Here is a 19,014-nt window from a genome sequence, read left to right on the forward strand (position 1 = left end):
ATTACATTTGAGCCCCCCGAGTATTTATACGAGATCTAAATACGAAGGCCCTAAGTATGGTATAAACAATTTCAATACGCAATATTTACTGTACTCGTTTCTAGCTTACTGCCCCCTCTCAGCGACACTAGAACATTTGATGCTGTTCTTTTATGATACCAGGAACCATGTGTTTACGGGCAAACAAAATCTCTCATTCCGTAGCTTAAGAATCGACACAAACAACCGCAACTTGGGTTAAACTTTGAATATATTCTTTCATAGAGAAGTACAGTTTACAATTCAGAACGGTGAGAGAACGAACAAATTGAAAAATACGTAATATTCATATATTACTTTCCTGAGCATATGTACAATTGAGAATGAATTACAGCTTTGAACCCAGATACCACAAAGAAAAGAAAATTCAAACCTCAACCAAATCATCATCGTCTTCATCTGTCCCGTCGTCCCAGTCCAACTCGAATTTACTAGCTGATTTCATCAACTCTGTCAGTCCAGTTAGGTCCTCCAGATATGTAGGATGGTTGATTGCTTGCAAAATAAATTCCATTCCCCTTTTCCGATATTCGGACACCACCTGAAATAATTCATTTGCAGTGAATAAGGAACACAGAATCTGGCAAAATATCGTGAACGCAACAGAGAAAGTCTCCAAGCAAGGCAAAACTTACAGTGCTGCAACAAGCCGTGCAACTGTCTGAGGAGTGGCCCACAAGTGTCATCTGCGAAAACTGCGCTAGGGAACCGCGAATCTGATGGGGTAAAATACCAAGAGGCTGCTCACTGCTTCTGCTATTACTGCAGTTTACCACCTCCCCTTCCGCAAATATCCTGAACATGAGCAGTTTAATATCAAAATTCCAGTTCAACCGTTTAAAAAACCAAAGGTGGAATTTCTATTGAGCTCAAGACACAAGTGAAAATATTTGAAAAACGCAGAAAGCTAATACATATTTAGTAATTTTCAAAAATTTCCAAGATTTTACCCATGAGGGTGATGCAGGATCCCCACTAAGAGCTCAACCGCAAGAGCTGAGGCAATAGGAGCAAGGCCTGGGCGTGTAACAGTGCATTGCTGGTCCAATGTGCGGTTTGAAGTTGACTGCACATAGAACAAAAGGCTTATACTTATGGCTGTATTCAACGTACATGGAAGAACACTTAAAATATATGTATTACATTCTAGAAACTTACATCAATAGGCGCAACGACATCATTGCAGAAGTAACAGCCCAATCTCTTCCCCCCGTCTCTATCAGTAAGGCCAAGATTGCCCATATAAGCAGATAAAGCATTTTCAGCTTCAGTTTTTGAGTCATGGCTAGAGCTACAAGGACCTGCTCCATGGCGCATAACCAAGAAGCTATCGAACCCTAAAGCCGCAGTTATAGTAATCTGCAAACAAGTAAATAGTAATGATTTATTATTCGATAATATGTATGTCAATTTGTTACGATAGTTATTTCAAATATCCAATATTTTTGAATCAGGTAACTAGATCTTCGTAATGTAGACGTGAGTCAAAGTTATATATGAGAATATAGGGCCACATTATAACGCAGTGCAAGTCTGCAAGATCCTGAAAGCTTAAGTCAACCAACCTTGTTAGTATTTGCACAAAGGAGAGATGGTAGCCACCGACTTTCTCTTGTATCAGTCAGCAGGAAAACTACATCGTGACAATCAATTAAATCATGTAGTCGTCCACAATCATCGAGCACGCTCTGCTCTTCTTGACTCGGAACAGGATGTCCAGGCATAGGTATAGCCATGATGACACCCTCTGCTTCCTGGTAAAGAATAAAGAGATGGACAGGCAATATAAGAAAATCAACAAATTTTTGTTTCAATCCATGTATTTTAGAGGACAAAGAGATGAAATTAATTACCACAGCTGGAAATATTTTCTTGAGACTATTAACTGCAGCTGTCACTTTAAATTCACCGCCATTTAGGCAGTCATCTAATGTATACAGTGATTGCCTCAGCGGATTAGACATAGCCACCCTGCCATTGTCAACCAACGTAATGGTCCGGACACCCCAAGCCTGTAAAACATGTACCCTTTAGTCACCCAATAGATACATAATAGAACTACAAATTAATTTGTATTTTTGGAACACTCACCATAAGCGTCCGAGCAACCTGGCATCCAAGTGTACCAGCTCCAAGGAGGAGACACTTGAGAGAAGACAAGCTATTTAAGTTCAAAGAAGGCAAAGCACGCCATCTCATTAGTTTCAAATTCAAATCTGCAGCAGATATGGCCAACCTGTAAAAGTTATAAAAAGACACTAAGATAACAATGGACTAGTAATGTCATCGACCATAGAGTACCAATAGAGACAACATACCTAGTTGGATCCATAGATTTAGCAAGGCTAATAATCCTAGGTACTTTTCTCCCTTTGTTAAGTTCCCACCCGACTGCTTTTGGTACATGACCATGATCTCTCCATCCTAAAAACACATAAAAACTTAAGTTAGAGTACCTACAGATACAAGCATATTCAAACTGTAGAAGGGAGAAATGTAATCATAACCGAGCAGTTACCCAATTTCTGCAGCACTACCTGGCGGAACTGTAATCAGAGCTTCACCAACAAGGGACAGTCCCAGATCTGCGAAACCCCGACTCTCTCTATAGCATAAAAAGTGAACAGACTTTAGATCCCATCTTGAGCAAATAAGAGCAAGGAGGTTGCGAAGAGGCCAACTGGGATGGTTTGGGAGATGGCATGGATCGTAAAAACCAAAGAGTAACTGTAATGGCACAAAAAGTAACTTTAAGAGAGTTGAACCCAGAAATATCTAAAAAATTATTCCAGTTTCCCGGACACCTAAATGAGTAGCTATAGTTCGAATCAAAAGTTAAGCGAACAGACCTTGTGACCATCATCAGCACTTTGGGAGGTTTCCCAATCCTTTAGATGCTTAATAGTAGCGTGTGAATTTGAATCAAGATGAACCAAGAAGAATGGCACGTCTGAATCGGACAATATAGGTTAGAAGAAACATTCAAAATTTACATCCGAGCATATGAGAACATAAGGAGAAGTTTCTGCAGACAATTGAAAAAATAGAAAATGAGACATGTATACCTGCTGTTAGGCTTGAGTTACGCCACTCGTTAAATGCTGCTGAAACAGATTCTGCCTAAAGATATAACAATAGTATTAGAGTTTATATAAGTAACATCTAAATACCTTTCTACAGTGCCTAGAATAAAAAACACATCTGACATACCTCCACCGAGCTAAAACACTCTGAAGCTGGCCTCAAATTTACCAAAGTTGCTGGAGGATCAAGCACCAAAGCGGGGAAAGCAAACCAGTAATTAAAGCTCCATTTTTTCAGGTCGGCAAAAGAGATGACGAGGAACCTCGAAAGTACTGAACTATCCTCCAATGCTCTTCCACTCTGGATGTCCTTCCAAATCTGATTATGAACAAGAAGCAGACATGTTAAGCAACATTTAAATTCATTGTTAGTCAACCCTACCAATCCGCCTACATGATATTTCAACCGAATACTATATTTTACTGTCACTCACAGATGTAATACATTCTCAACACATTCAATACCTTTTGTGCTTCTGCCTTAAGCAAGCCTTGTTTATCAAGCGCATGAAAGCCTTCTACCGTATTAGTGTTGTAAATGATTCCCGGAACGGAGCATCTGTTCCTATTTCCCCGACTTACTCCTGTTACCGATGATTCCTCACTCGAATCCGAAGGCAAAGACTCAGCTAAAAGAGTTAAATGATTTGACACTTGAGAATGCGAGCACGGTGCGTAGAAACCTGCAACAGTGTCAGTCCACATCTCAGATTACACGAAGCCGTTGCACTTAAGTCACACATAAATTCGCATTCAAATCAAAGAATTAAACAACATTGTATAGCACTAGCATTCATCACAAAAATCAAATCTTTGTCGTCCCAAATAATCGGAATTTGAAACCCAACTTACACATCTTGCTGCTTTTTCCTCCTCCAAATTTTGCGCAGCAAAATAGCAAAAACAACAATTCCACATCCAAAAAGTTTTTTTTTTTCCTCATAATCCACAACTAAAATAATAATTCAACAAAAGTACAAGAATCTCCAAAACCCACGATCCAAAAGGCTGAAATCTTCTATCTTTTTTATTTCCCAGAAATTGCACCATCTATTTACAGAAATTAAACAAACAAAAAAACGAACCGGTGATGGGAACAGGCGAGTCGTCGATGCCGAACTTGTTGAGCTTCAAGGAAGAGAGTCTGTGCCAGAAACCCTCGTCGACGGAGCTCTGAAACGGTGCGAATTGGAGTATGGATTTCCCGCTGCCTCGCTCCATGATTTTTCTGCTGCAATTAGCTGCGAGCTTGGCCTCTTCTTTTTTTTTGGGAGGGGGGGGGTTAAGATTTCGTAATATTGAAGAGTACAAAGGGTAAAAGTATATAGATTGTTTGTCAGAAAGAGTGAAGAGATCAAGTTCGAATATAACAAGAAGAAGAAGAAGAGGACACCTCGTTGTGTTGGTTTGGAGTTCCTTCTCTCCACGGTTTAGATTCCCTCCTTTTCCCGCATATTCTGCTTTTACAGGAAGTGGCCAATGACATCTCGCCAACACAGCACTTGGTGGACCCACCGACTGACAAGGCCTAGGTTTTATTTTGTTCTGGTTAGTTTATCCAAGTTTGATTGCTTCTTTCTTCTGAATTTAATACTTGAACTTTGAATTTTGTTTCAATTTAGTACACAAACTTTTGGTTGTACCAATTTAGTATATCAATTAATTTTTTGTGTCTAAATTTCAGTTAAAATGTTTCAGAGAAATTTGTAAGAATAAGGAACTTTAACGAAAAGTTCCCAGTACTGTTTACTTTAACGAAAAATCATATTTCTATACTAAAAAGTCAATCCTGGTATTATTCACTTTACCTTTTATTTTGTCAAAACTCAAAGTTTTCAAACCCTTTTCATTAATTTTCCTTAAGAATAATTCATCAACTTTAACTCAATTGGGGCAATGGTCTCTCAACTAAAAATCTATGATCATTGGTCTCTTAACTCATCAAAACGTGCAGCTATGATCATTTTCATCAACTCCTTTAAAACTTTCGTCAAAATGAGTCACGTGAGGTTGAAACAAAGGGAAAATGTGGGAAACTAAATGAGAAAATTGTAGAAATGATCCTTCAACTTTAACCAAGTTGGACCAAGGGTTTTAACTTTAACCCAATTGTTGCAAAAAAATTTCCAACCTGACTCATTTTGACAGAGTTGATAAAAATGAACATATCTGCAAGTTTTGAAAAGTTAAAGGACCAATGATCATAATTTTTAGTCGAGAGACTATTGCTACAATTGTCTGAATGTTTAACAAATAAGGTTAAAATAGTAGTCTAATTTTATGTATGAAATCACACATACATACAATTTATATTACAATCCAAGTAGCTTTGTCTTTCCTCCGTATTCCTTACGGATTAAATGAGGTTTTATATTTACAATGTGTACATGTAGATATCTCAAATAATTGATACATCCACGCATCCATGTCCGAAAATACAAATACAAACTCCATATTTGAAATTACAAATGCACATTCTTGATCTTCATCACCAAGACATACAAATCTTGCTCTCACGAGGATGAGCTCGAGGTATCGATTTTATCGAAGTAAGAGAGCCTTCGCCTTTTGCTCGGCAGCGTTGTTCTTGGCGAGTATTCTGGTGAGGCCGATGCTTTATCAAGGACGGAACTCAGGACCTGGTGAACCGAACTTGCAAGAAGTTCGTATGCTTCAGCATCAGAATCATTGCTTCCCGGTTTGGAGCTGGTGAGAACGAATACATTTTTCACTCGGTTTCCCAAGGTCGCTATTTCTGCTTTCACAATTTTTAAGTGGAGGGAGTCGAGGGCTTCTCTTAGGTCAGAAAGAAGCTCAGACCGGTATTCACAGCAGACGGATGCCTTCACAGATATGGTTCCATCCCCTGCCGCAACATAGGGTTCAATTTTCACTTCATCGGCATCAACTGGGATGAGAAACCCCTTACTGGATTCTAGGGCATCCTTCTTCAGTTCTTTCACTTGGCTGATAACTGCTGCAAGTAATGTGGCTTTGTCCATCTGTAACGAACGATTAGATCAACGTTAAGACTTAAATCTGTTGCCATCAACAGTCAACACATAGTTTGTTTCACGTTTTTAAACACCGAAATTTATTGTTACTTTCTTACAAGCAACTACAGCTATGTCGCAGTGCTGGTCAACAGCATAAGCTGCATAACCTGTCATTAAGAAAATATAAGATAGGTGGATGTATACATGCATGTATACTAGCTCTGCATAACTACATGGGTGCATACATACACAAGAAATTAGATACGTGGATGTATACATGCATGTATAAAACAAAACCACTGGCAGCCATTTGTTCACAAGTAAGATGTCTTCTTTGTCAACTGCAGAAACCCAATTAACTTAATCTTGACAAAGGCATGAACAGACACCTACCTAGAGAGACGAATACAAGTTTTATATAATTAATTACTAATTAAGTAGCATCAGCAGAACTTGTTGATAAGTTATCATCACATAGACTTAGTCCAGAAAATGCAGAGCTAGTATTCCGACTTGTTACAACCTACAAGGCATGGTCGACGACAAACTAAGCTAACAAATTTGCAATTAAAAATCTTTGTTTTATTAATACAGATACTATTCAGCTTCAAATTAAAAAATTTACTGGTTATTCTTTCCCCACACATCTGTTTCTTACTTACCGCCCCTAATCTGATACAACCATAATTAATTAATTAGCATAATGAAACAGTTGAGCAAGATACATCTAAGCCATAAAATATATCCAGATGCAGACCTTGTGATGGCATCTACCACACAGCTGGCACTCTACCCCATCATCCAATCATAATCATCAGTATTTCTCGAAACACAGAATTGTCTGCTATCTACTGTAACAGTTGACAGCAAAGCATCCATATATATACCCAGAAAATTATTAAGCAAGATGAGGTTAGCATGGAACAACGCTCAGCCTACTCAACTATAATTTTATTATAGGCGCCTTTGACTTCGTAGAATATACAACAAAGTCAGAGGTCCTCTCTCTGCCAACAACAGCCAATTTCTAATTTTTCTTACATCACAGATTCATAAGGCAAAGTGTGATGTACCCAAGAGGTGAAAGATTCATCCCTTCTTTACCTTCCTCTTTGTTTTTAACATTTCGATTCATTGCATATGAAAATAGTAATCATGGCTGCCGTCATGCTTAGATTCTTAATTTAATTGAAAATGCAAAAATGAAACCTAGATATCTATTGCAGATCCAATTTACAGATAGTGTTTGAAGTTCTTAGTATGGAAGATTTTATGCACACAATCATAGATTGTGATATCGATTCTACTTTTCGAATTTATAACATACCTTTGAGTTGACTTTTGAAACTTCTGCATAAAGAAATGACTCTCTGATAGCGAAAATAGTGTAACGTAAAAAATTTGTTGATTTGAATGACGTGCACTAAAGAACTCTACATGATTTCATAACGTGATAATAACAACATATGACATTTTTTAGAGCCGACAGTTTGATGCCAAAGCACGGAGTTCAGAGTATCCGAACAAGATTCCTGACAGAGAACTTCATTCGAGTTCAGAATCTATGAATTTGATAACTCTTCAACAGAAACTCTCGTAACATTACAAAATTTTGCTTAAAGATGTTTGCTTTTTGGCATAGATTAGACTGTAAAAAGCTAAAAACTATCAGCTAGCCCGTTCCATATAATTTGCTACATATTCTGATAAACCCCTTTTTGCCATACTACGATAAGAAACAACAACAACAAAGCCAGATCCCACACTACGTTAGAAAAACTTATCACATCAATTCAAACCAAAAGTTTCCATCTTTTCGATTTTGTGCAAACACAAATCTTTGCTCAAGTAGGCCAAATAGGTTTTAGAAGTTAATCTGAAATGAAGATGTAAAATTCATTTTTTGTTTACGGTCTAATCACGATCCTAAAAATTCAAAGAACCTAAATTTTAGATCATAAGTTATTAGTTTCCATTTTCCAATCGGTAAGAAACTGTTGTATAACTATTCGATACAGAATCGAAAATTTAAGTTAGACGACTAATATCTACTAACTACTAACCAGTAAAAGAATTAACAAGCTATAAACACAATCCAACAAATCCAAGTATTTACTAATTAAACTACCAACATAACTAAAACTGATTAGGACTAGCCAAATATAATTTGATAGAAAACTCCATGAAATTACTTTACCTTCTCAGTGCAGGGCACCAGACCGCGAAGTGTAGAGAGATGTGCATTGATTCTCTCTCTCCTCCTCCTTTCAGCCTCACTGTGATTCTTCAAAGCCAACAAAGCCTTGGCCTCAGGCAGCTCTTTTTTCCCCACTCTCGCCGGAGCCTTAACAAGCTCGCCTTTCTCACTGTCCAAAACAAGAGAGTGAGGCAGTTTCGCCGCAGCGCCGCCTCGCAAAGCCCCGCCGAACCCACTTACGTCATGCTTAAAAGGGTCGAACAAGCTCGAGAAATCCGACCCAAATGAAGATTTTGAGTTAAAACTGTAATAATCCATGTGAATCTTGTTTGTTTGTTAAATTTTTCTAAGTCTTGGGATTTGCAGAAACTATGAACCGAAGCTGGAGAAGAGCAGACCGGGAGGGCGAGTTGTTGGGGCGAACCAGAAGGAGAGCTTGGAGAGACGGAAGCTTTGTGAACAGGCTTTGTTGCTCAGCAAGGCGTTGATGATGGTGGCTGTGACGGTGGCAGTTCTTGAGGGTTTTTTCATACCTTCCATCACGCAAAAGACAAGCTTTGGGGGGTTGAAGGAGGCGGGTCAATCAGAAAACATCCACATTTTCCTCCGCATGGTCATGAAAGTCGAGGATTTTGAAAACACAGAATGAAGTTAGAGAGTTTTGGGAAGTGGGATTTATATAGAAAAGTAAAAGGTGAAAGCTTTTCTGTTGGGTTTTCGATGGAGGTGGAGAAGGACAAGGGCAGACAGAGAGTCAAAGGGTTGCTGGTTCACGGAGACTTTGGAAGGTGTTTTTTGGAGGAGATGAAAGGATGGGAACAAATGATTTGTGGAGTTTAAGATGGAAAGGTCGCAGAAGTATCGCCCCTATATATAAAATAACGAAAATATTATCATATTGATAGAAATATTTTTAGCATATAGTATGAAAAATGCCAAATTTGGTTTATACATTAAATGTTGTTGTCTTTTTATATAAAATATAAAGTTTAAATGTCAAAATAGTTCATGTGTTATAGTTATTGGCCAATTTAGTACGCTGTTTATAATTGTATCAATTTAGTTTTTGTGTTTATTTCTGTTAGTTAATAAAAAAAATATTTTTTTAATTGGAATGAAAAAAAAAAATTGAACATACCCACACTCATCCACCTTGTCCTTGACCCAAACCCCAATCCCTTAGCCATACACACTTGCAAGTTGCAACTCGACGAACGCGTCACTAGATACACCTTGATCCTACCTATCATCGTAGTCCCAAAAAAATTATCTCCAACCACCTTGCTTTTGACTGTGTAATTAAGTAACCAACCGCGTTAGCAAGGAGGTCGACGAGTTGGCAGGAGATGAAATTTTCTTTTACTTAATTTCATTTTAATAATTTATGAATTTTTAATAGAGATTTGATAGAATGTTTTTAATTGCACAAGGATTAAATTAGCCAAATTAAAAACATGAGATCCAAATTAGCCAATAACAATAACACATAAACCATTTTGACATTTAAGCCAAAATATAAGTTGTGTTGTAAGATATATGTATATAATATGTATATAACATATATACTGCAAGCCATGTTGTAAATTAAGGTAATTCTCTAATAAATAATTTGTATTACACGTAAGAATGAAGTGTCTAACAAATGATATGTATCATTTGTTAGTAGTTTAAACGTGAGCTAAACTACGAGTATATGTTGTGTGTTTTTTTTTTATCGACATGGGAAGGAGGATTTTGAATTTGGAGCATCCATTCTAAGAAAGTATCGATGGATTAAGAGTTAGTTATTCAAACTACCAATAGTTTATTTTTAAGCTTATTTTTAGCTACAACAAACCTCACTTTTATTTTAGGGCTGGTTTGGTATTGCTGTGTTTTGAAAAAAAACTGCTTCTGCTATGTTGTAAGAATAAGTTAATTTTTGCTCCTTCACGTTTTCAATTTTTTTTCACCCAAAACTGTGAAAATAAGATGTTTTTAAGTGTTTATCAAACACATTTTTTAGCTCAGCTTTTTTTTTATACACACTTTTTATAAAAGTACTTTAATACCAAACCAGTACTTGCACTGTTTTGCTTTACTTTACCACATATATTTAATATTTGTATCTCACCTTATTCCATTAACTCGGTTACATGGACCGAGAGTTAGTCTTATTACTTTAATTTAATTCTTAATGAGTAAAATTACTAGAATTTTCAAACCCTATCAACAAGTTAACGATTTATGTGACGGAGTTAACCAGATATAGTAAAGTGAGACACAAATAATGTAAAATGAGACAAAATAAAATGTAAAATGAGATTTTGCATACATGACAAGTGTCATAGCTAAAAATAAACATATGTTTAATGTGTTGGTACTTTGTATTTATAAGTGACATTTTTTTAGATTGAATGTAAAGTTTATATGATAAAACTTGATTAAAAGAAATTGATAATACTATGAATATTAGTCAAAGTGGCGTGCTAAGACCATCTCCAGATGAGATGCAAATTTTAAACATAAAATTTAAATTTGAATGCTTATGTGGCAATTTGACATCTTTTAAAATTTTAATCTCCACCCGATATGTCAAATTGAACTATTATTTTATTACATTATTTTCTTTTTATAATTTTTATTTTATATTTATTTTACAAATATAAATAACTTCTACAATTTCAGCAAAAAATATAAATAAATAATGAATGTGTTCGTTTGAAAACCTCACAATCTCCCAACAAGCAGCTGCCTGTCGTCCCCTCACAATAATGAATGTGACGGAGATGTCGAACTGAGTAAAATCCACTTCGTCTCCAGGCCTAAGCCTCCTACCTTTACACGTTGATAAACCTGAAACTTCACCGCTGCCCACAAACCACCACTGGCTCCCAGCAGAGCTCTCGCACCGTGCAACAGCGACTTCTTCAACCACGTCGTGTTTGGATCAAAACTTGAACTTTGGGCTCAAGAAAGGAGCTGGCCCAAAAGGAGGCCTGAAGGGAAAGTCAGCCGAAGCCCAGTCGAAATCCAGAAAAGCATAAAGGGCCTTTTCTGACTTGGTGCAGCTCATGAAGACCACTTGCTTACCTACCCAAAGGCCAAGTGGTATAGACTGACCAGCTACACAGCCCATAAAGTACTTTATGGTGGCAGTACATGTAAAATAGCTGATGAGTCATCACCCTTCAAACCGCATTCGGGCAAGGTTGCTGCTACAGGATACCAAGCCGAGTTGTTTATATAAGAAGAAAGAGAAATCAGGAATAAGGACACTCAAACAAACAAACAAAAGCACAAACTCTGCTCAAAGCCAGATTTGCCTTCAAAACGAAGCTGTAGTCAGCCCAAGCCTTCATCCCTCTCGGGACAAGCCTTTGTCCCTCTCGTCGTAGTATCGATTCATCTTTTGTAATCTCTCTCTCTCTAAAGCTTTCAGACCCTTGATAAACTACAAAGATAGGAACCTGCAAGACGATCAGCCTTACCCGACAAGGTTAAACCTTGCCTGACCTTTTTTGTTTTTCGTCTTTTCATTCATTAACCTAGCAATATGTTGTATACTTCCAGTTATATTCAAGTTATTTCTAGCAAGATGACTATTAAAAGGCTTTCTCAGTACTCGGATCCGATTTGAATATATCTTCAGTGTTCAAACCAGATCCAAGTCCTAAGCCCTCGGGCATGTAAATTTGATCAGTTAAAAGTCTTTGGCCTTAAGGCATAAAAAAGAACCTTATGTGGACTTAACCCATCCACGACAATCCTTGATAAACGAGAAGTCCGAAGTTACTTGGGGCGCAAGTAATCGACCTACCTCTGAGTCTTATTTCTATTATATTATGATTATCATAGAACGTTTAAGCATGGAATGGATTCTGATGGGAAGCCTTAAGGCCTACACCTAAGGCCCCACGAAGGCACCTATTTGGATTCATTCCGTTCTGCGGTCTAGAACGTTTGAGTATAAGAAAGAACTCTAATGGGAAGCCTCAAGGCCTACATCTAAGGCCCTACAAAGGCACCTATTTGGGTTCATTCTACCTCTCGGACTCGGGTAATCAGAAGTATAATAGTTATAAGACTCATGCACTCACGAGAACAAATATGATGTGTTCGAGCACTGGTTTAGTTATTGATAGGAAGCCTCAAAGCCTATACCTAAGGCCCCACAAAGGCACTTGTCATAACTAACACGGTTTCTCGGGTATATACATATATACAACTAAAACTCGACATCCATTTCACATCTGCCATGCTGAAGATGGCAGTGGCACGCCTGAGCACCTAAAAGTTAACCTTGATTGTGAGCCTCAAGGCCTACACCTAAGGCCCCACAAAGGCACCTCTCAAAGTTAACTATGTCCTTCTCTTTCAGCCTTGCCCGACGAGCCTTGCCCGAAGAGTCTTGCCCGACAAGACTTGCCCGACGAGACTTGCCCGACAAAGCCCGACAGTGAAGCAGAAGCCTGATAGCAGCCCTCAACCGGCGCCAACCTCCCGGGGAGCTGTGTGCTCGTCGGCCAGGAAACATCCCCGACGGAAATTCCTGACGCGAACACGTCGTCCCCTGAATTACTGGGACAACTACTCCCATTTCCTTCGGTACCCAAACTGCAATACTCTTCTGACCCCAAATTTGCTTCAAATTTACAACCTAGGAGCTCAAAATTTGGGGATTCTTCCGAAAAGCCGGTGGTCTTTCCTTCAATTTGAAACTGGGCGTGTCGAAGATTAGGTTGATTACGGCGGTGACGTCGTTGTTGGCCGTGTCGAGGGCTCTAATAATGTCCATGTCGGAGTATCTCGAGTCGACGATGGGGGAGACTCTGCAAATGGTTAGAGACGAAGAAGTTTGAAGGTTTTGGAAATCCAGGTGAAATGAATTAAAAATATTTGACGTTGCTGTCAAATTTGACAGCAGGTTGCTATTTCATATCATGCCACGTTAGATTTGAATTTTCGATTGAAAAATTTTGTTGTTGTTTTTTATGATTGTTAAAGTTGATTAGGACATTTTAACAGCTCCTTTAGTGATGTCTTAAATACCTCTTAATATATTTTGGTTGATAGTGCATGCAAAATACCTCTTTATGTGGCAAACTTCATGACAACCACACTAGCCATGTACTCATGTAGACAATCGATCCACGTGGGGTATTTATCTTAATCAAAGAAAAACACACCTAAAATTATGCATATTTTAAATAAGTATTACAAATTAATGATTTTCCGAAGAAAATAAATGCAAATTTTTAATTACAAGTTCAATTTGCATGTGTTTCTTTTGCTTTAGACTTTTAGTCAAATAGGTTATGCTGTTAAGGCATAAAATACAGAATTGCGCACCTGAATTTTGTTCTCGATATTGGTTTGGATAAGTTTAAGATATTCAAAGTTGGCAGCTCAACAAAATGAAAATAAAATTGCTAATCTTTTTCCTCAAGTAATTCTCAAACCCTAAACAGGCTAAACTCTCACTCCGACTATAGTAGTTCAATGAGGTTTATTCTTGTTGCTATGTACGTGCTAAGAAAGGTTTATGTACATGAGTGTTAAAGCGAGAGGAGAAGCTAGTATAACTAATAAATAAACTCATTGATCATCAGAAGCTTCTCAATAAGTGGGTGAACTCAAGGGAGGAGCCAGGTCGTAGTTGCTCAGGGCTCTAGCACACCCCAAGTTTTAGAAGACAAAAAGTTTTTTGTGTTAGAATAAACATGTTACGGAAAATTGAGTCTAATATTGCACAAAATGAAAATTTGACCTCCCCCCAACACCTAAATTTCACTTTATGCTACAAGAAAAATAAATTAATTCACCCTTATATAAGGACTCGTCTGAAAGTACTTTAAAATGACTAAAAATATTTTTGGTGAAAACATTTTTTTTATACCAATCTTTAGTAAAAATGCAAGTGAATCTTGGAAAAACACTTGAAATGCTGGTTCTTCTTACAGGAAGCATTTAAGTATTTTTTGGAACCCAAAAAATAATTTTTTTTAAAGCAATTTTCAGTCATAGAGAAAATTAGAATCCCCTACAATTTTTCTATATCATTTAGATTAAACATCTATGCCTTTTTTAAATTTGATTAAAGTGCTTTGACCAATAATGTCACATCCCAGCCCGGGCGGGACCACTTCCCGGGCTCGACTCCACCACCGTAGCACGATATTGTCTGTTTTGGGCCCCGACTACGCCCTTACGGTTTTGTTTTTGGGAACTCACGAGCAACCTCCCAGTGGGTACTTCCCAGAAACAAAACCGTGAGGGCGTAGTCGGGGTCCAAAGCGGACAATATCGTGCTACGGTGGTGGAGTCGAGCCTAGGAAGTGGTCCCGCCCGGGCTGGGATGTGACAAATAGTCACCTCAAGCTAAATTACATGTCATTATTATATTTTTTTAAAATTAAAATAAAATTTGAATTTATCATTTTATCTATATGATGCATTTTTCCTTATTTAGTGGAGATATTAGTAATTAAACTATATTTTCTCTCATTCCAGATATGTTTTTGTTATCACAGTTTTTTTGTTTGTTATGCAAATGTTTAATATTATTTCTTTTTCCAAATGGTTTTTTTCTTTCAAATAGTTGGTGATCAACATAAAAATTCCGTGTAATTTTTTCAATTTTTTTTTGCTGTTTTTGAAGTATAGTTGTTGACGAGTTATTATTAGGTACAATACATTACGTATATATTATTTGCAGGTACGTTTGAATTTACAAAAATCATTAATTGGTATGTTTATTTGCAATTTTGGTACGTTTGATATGATGTATATTGTTAATATTGGTACATTAATTTTATTTTGGTACGTTTTATTTTGTACACATTGTGTATTGGTACGTTTATATTATTCTCAATCCTATTTTCTCTTAACGTACTAAAAGAAAAACTTATTTCGGTACGTTTGATTTTGTAGGATTTAAAAATATTTTAAACTATGTTGAAAAGAAAAAATCTTAAATCGTAGATAATTATTGCTAAATTGTAGCATTATTGTGAAAATAAATTGAATCTAACCAACTTTATTTTTTTTTTTTTACAATTATCTCTAACGGAGAAGAGTGTAATCAAAAGGCTAGATTATAGAAAATTTGTTACGATATAATATGCATATAGCACCAAAATTATGACAAAAAAAAGTTTAATCAAATCACTAAAAAAAATAAATGTTTGATCTAGAAAATTCAAAATTGAGGCACCTATATCAAAATATCATTTTTTTTAAATACTTACAAACGAACCCTAATTTCTATCTCGGATTAATACAATTTTGAAGCTCAAAACTTTTAAAGTCCAAATAGGTGACCCCAGAAAGACAATAATATATAGAACTTAGGGTCAATGATTTGCCTTCAACAACTTTCCATTTGACATATACCTGAGATTCCCACCAGAAAATAAAACAACAGAAAAGCAAAAACAAAACTTTGCTCGAGAAAACGTCAATAATTTATTGGAAAGACTTGAGCATATCCAAGTCTTGCATTGTCACACTTTGCCAACCAAAATGGTCCTCACTTTCCACGTCACAATTTTGTCACACAATACAAAAGTCGTAATCATTTTTTAATAATTAATTACATAATCTGTGGCATCAAAAAATAATTATTTCGTATGTTGTTTGGTTCTTCGCCCAGATTCAACTTATCCAAGATGGTACTTGATTAAATAAAAATTAAGATTTAAATATTTAAACTAATTTTGAAATAAAAATGATAAGTTTTGCCGTATATCACTTATAATTATTTTTCTGCTTGTTTTTTTTTTTATGTCAACCTGTTTGTTTGTTTTAGGGTTGGCAAATAAGTGATGAACTATATTATTTTCTATTGGTTTGGGGTGTTATGGGTTTGGCAATGATTTGACCTTTCTGTGATTGTGTGTGTGTGTGTTTTTTTACAAAAAAAAAAAAAAAACCAACTAATGACTTGGGTCACAATAAGCAACTTTTAGGACATTAAGAAGACTCATTGAGATGTTTCAGCATTCCTCTAATTATTATTATGTAATTCACACGAGTTAAGAATTAAATTTAGAATATACCATGTGGTTTATAGACTTGAAATTCTTTTTCAATTACTGGACCAATTTATGGTGGTTGTGCTGGTGTGTTCTTTGATTTTTGTCATCAAAGATGTGCAAAATGCTAGGAAAGACAATTTTTTATTTTTTTATTTGTTTTCTTTAATAAACCAATCATTATTTAAAATACTAGAGAGATGCTTTGCACTTTTTTTTTGTCAAAAAAATATTTATTTATTTCTAAATGAAAAGAACACATTGATTGTGACAGCTCGTCCCGAGAAACAATTATCATTGATGTGAAAAGACTAAAAAGCCCTTAGGCGTTGAGATATGTTGTGTGTGACGTGCTATTAGAAGTGGACTAATATGTTAAATTTCTAAGTTTTTGGGACCAATTGGAACTAAAGGAAATGGTGGTGATTGGTTGGTTGTTTCTAAACCACACACACACAAAAGTACCACTTTTCTCTCTCTCATTCTCGTGCGCTCTCTCTCTCTCTCTCTCTCTCTCAGACGCACACTCTCTCTCTCTTTCCCTTCTTTGTACGGACAAACTTCGAACTCCCCATTTCAGGCACGGATCGAAGCTTTAAAGGTAAGGACTCTTGTTCAGTGTAACCTCCTGAGTTTATTGGTACCTTTGTTTGGACATGAATGCTTCGAAAAACCTGAGAAACCCTAACCCCGATTTTGTGCATTGTTCATGCACACGCAAAACCTTGTGTTTCAGAGAATTTTAAGGACATAGGAGGCTTAAGGAGGTCCTCACGAGTCTCAGGGTACTTCGTTGGACGGATTTGGACGTCGGAAGGCTGAGATCGACGTTTATCTAGGTAAGACGAGCTATTGACCTTTCTCGGGGAAAATCTAGTAGAATTTAAGCCTTGAAACTAGTATAACGTGATTCTACATGTTATTAGCTTCATTTTGGTGGTGAAGAAACGAAGAAGAATAGTGGTTTAAAATTTTTACCCAGAAATCGTCGAAGTCGTCAGCGACCGGCGACTCACCGGAGAAGAAAGGGAAATATTCTGTCAGTTTTGACGGAATATGCTGACGCCGTCAGTTAGGGTTAACGGTTACCGTTGGGTTTTAACGAAATATTCCTAATGACAATTAGAGAATCCGTTAGGATTCCTGCGCGTGGCGGCGCGTCTTGCCGTGCACTCGCCTAGTCGTGGCGGCGCGTGGGTGGTGGGAAAAATATTTAAAAAAAATGGGGATGATCATGAGATTGTGTAGGTCACTGTGGTATATTCATATACCTAATTTGAGCTATGTATGAAAAGTTATTACATAGTTTGGTATATGTGCATTAAAGTGACGTTTATATAGTTGCTTCTCCTATAGGCGAGACCTATCCAGAAGACGAGCGTAGTCAGGCTATGCATAGGGGTTACGATCCAGCTGCATATCTGTAAGTGGACAGTTATTTTCAGTATATATATATATATATATATATATATATAGTTGACGTTTTTCCCAGAAACGTATTTAAAAGAAATGTGATTTAAATGCCATGTCATGTATGCCTCGTATTTTAGTATATGCATTATCATAATTATGCATATTGTTGCATGGTGTTGTGGAGGCCCATGTAAGTTACAAGTGAGTACATTATGCTAGTAATGGTTATGAGATATGATGATGATGATGTTGAGATGTATATTAGAGCTCATTAATCTGCACCCCGGTGTTAGTGCTTCGCCCAAAGTTAAGGGCACAGTCTTTCACGTGATGTTCACCTCCCGCACCACACACTTATCTTGGATCCAAGTTAGGTGCACAGTCCTGTCGTATAGACCTTTATTTTGGTTTCGACTCGTAGGTGACCCGCAATTTATCGCACAGTCTTCACGTGATCGTAGCACTAGAGCGTATTATTATTTTACACCCAGTCTTGTCGACCAGACCACTTGAGGTGGTTCCCACTCGTGTGCAGATATGTGTATGCATGATGAGATATGTGACGTATATACACGATGATTTATATGATGAGATATGAGATTGATGTTGTGATTGAGTTGAGCTATAGATTCGGCCGTATAGATCATGTCAGGTGACTTCGGCTAGCAGATGGTTATTGTGAATTGCATCACCTGACTTACTTTTGGTATTTTTATGATTATTGGGCATGGCATATATATATACAAATATGAATCTTGATTTATTGAGCATGATTTGAGATATATATCTATTTTCTGGGAAAGTACCTATATACTTGTTTTACGGCGAAGAGTTAGTATATTCAAAGAAAAATAAGATTTTCGTGTAAATGTGTTTTACTGACCCACTCAACTTTGTTTTTCGCCCCTCCAGGTCTTAGGTAGCAGAGTTTGGTGGCCACGAGGAATCCAATGGTGTTCTGACAGAATCCGAAGGAGTAGGATTCACCTTCGGGTGTTGTATCTTAGTAATTGTCCTACTTGACTGCAACTAGACTTTCTTATTGCTCTGAAAGTGTATTTATACACTTAGACTCGCACTAGTATCCTATCTTATCTGGGATTGCTAGTTGCTTGGTTTTAAATTGGTCGTATTTCCTTACTATTTATCGCTTCCGCTTTGCGCACAAGGCTACGTCACGCTCACGTGACGGCCAACACGTCTCAACTTCGGTCAGAGTGTGTCATCGATACCAAAAAAAAAAAAAAAAAAAATCAAATTAGCCCATTTAA

General features: G+C 37.0%; 2 protein-coding genes and 1 long non-coding RNA gene across 3 annotated transcripts; 1 reads left to right on the top strand and 2 right to left on the bottom strand.

Moving 5' to 3' along the window:
- Positions 1-406: 406 nt before the first annotated feature.
- LOC103446327 (ubiquitin-like modifier-activating enzyme atg7) lies at positions 407-4,343 on the bottom strand. Its single transcript, NM_001328996.1, is given in 14 exon segments — positions 407-580; positions 675-834; positions 990-1,105; positions 1,198-1,398; positions 1,605-1,793; positions 1,893-2,051; positions 2,131-2,275; positions 2,358-2,463; positions 2,577-2,766; positions 2,889-2,989; positions 3,105-3,159; positions 3,250-3,441; positions 3,588-3,805; positions 4,208-4,343. Coding segments are annotated over 14 exon segments (2,142 nt in total).
- A 1,033-nt stretch (positions 4,344-5,376) lies between these two features.
- On the bottom strand, positions 5,377-9,184 carry LOC103446328 (transcription factor bHLH30-like). Its single transcript, XM_008385414.4, has 2 exons — positions 8,316-9,184; positions 5,377-6,124 (listed from the first exon to the last, which is right to left on the bottom strand). The coding sequence occupies exons 1-2, from the start codon at positions 8,631-8,633 to the stop codon at positions 5,636-5,638; spliced, it is 807 nt and encodes a 268-aa protein (XP_008383636.3). The 5' UTR covers positions 8,634-9,184; the 3' UTR covers positions 5,377-5,635.
- A 7,608-nt stretch (positions 9,185-16,792) lies between these two features.
- LOC108174405 (uncharacterized) lies at positions 16,793-18,886 on the top strand. The gene is made up of 4 exons (XR_001791222.3): positions 16,793-16,931; positions 17,067-17,169; positions 17,687-17,753; positions 18,656-18,886. It is a non-coding gene; the product is annotated as an uncharacterized lncRNA (long non-coding RNA).
- Positions 18,887-19,014: the final 128 nt, after the last annotated feature.

Source organism: Malus domestica, chromosome 10 (assembly GCF_042453785.1).
Source record: "Malus domestica chromosome 10, GDT2T_hap1".
Classification (NCBI taxonomy): Eukaryota; Viridiplantae; Streptophyta; class Magnoliopsida; order Rosales; family Rosaceae; genus Malus; species Malus domestica.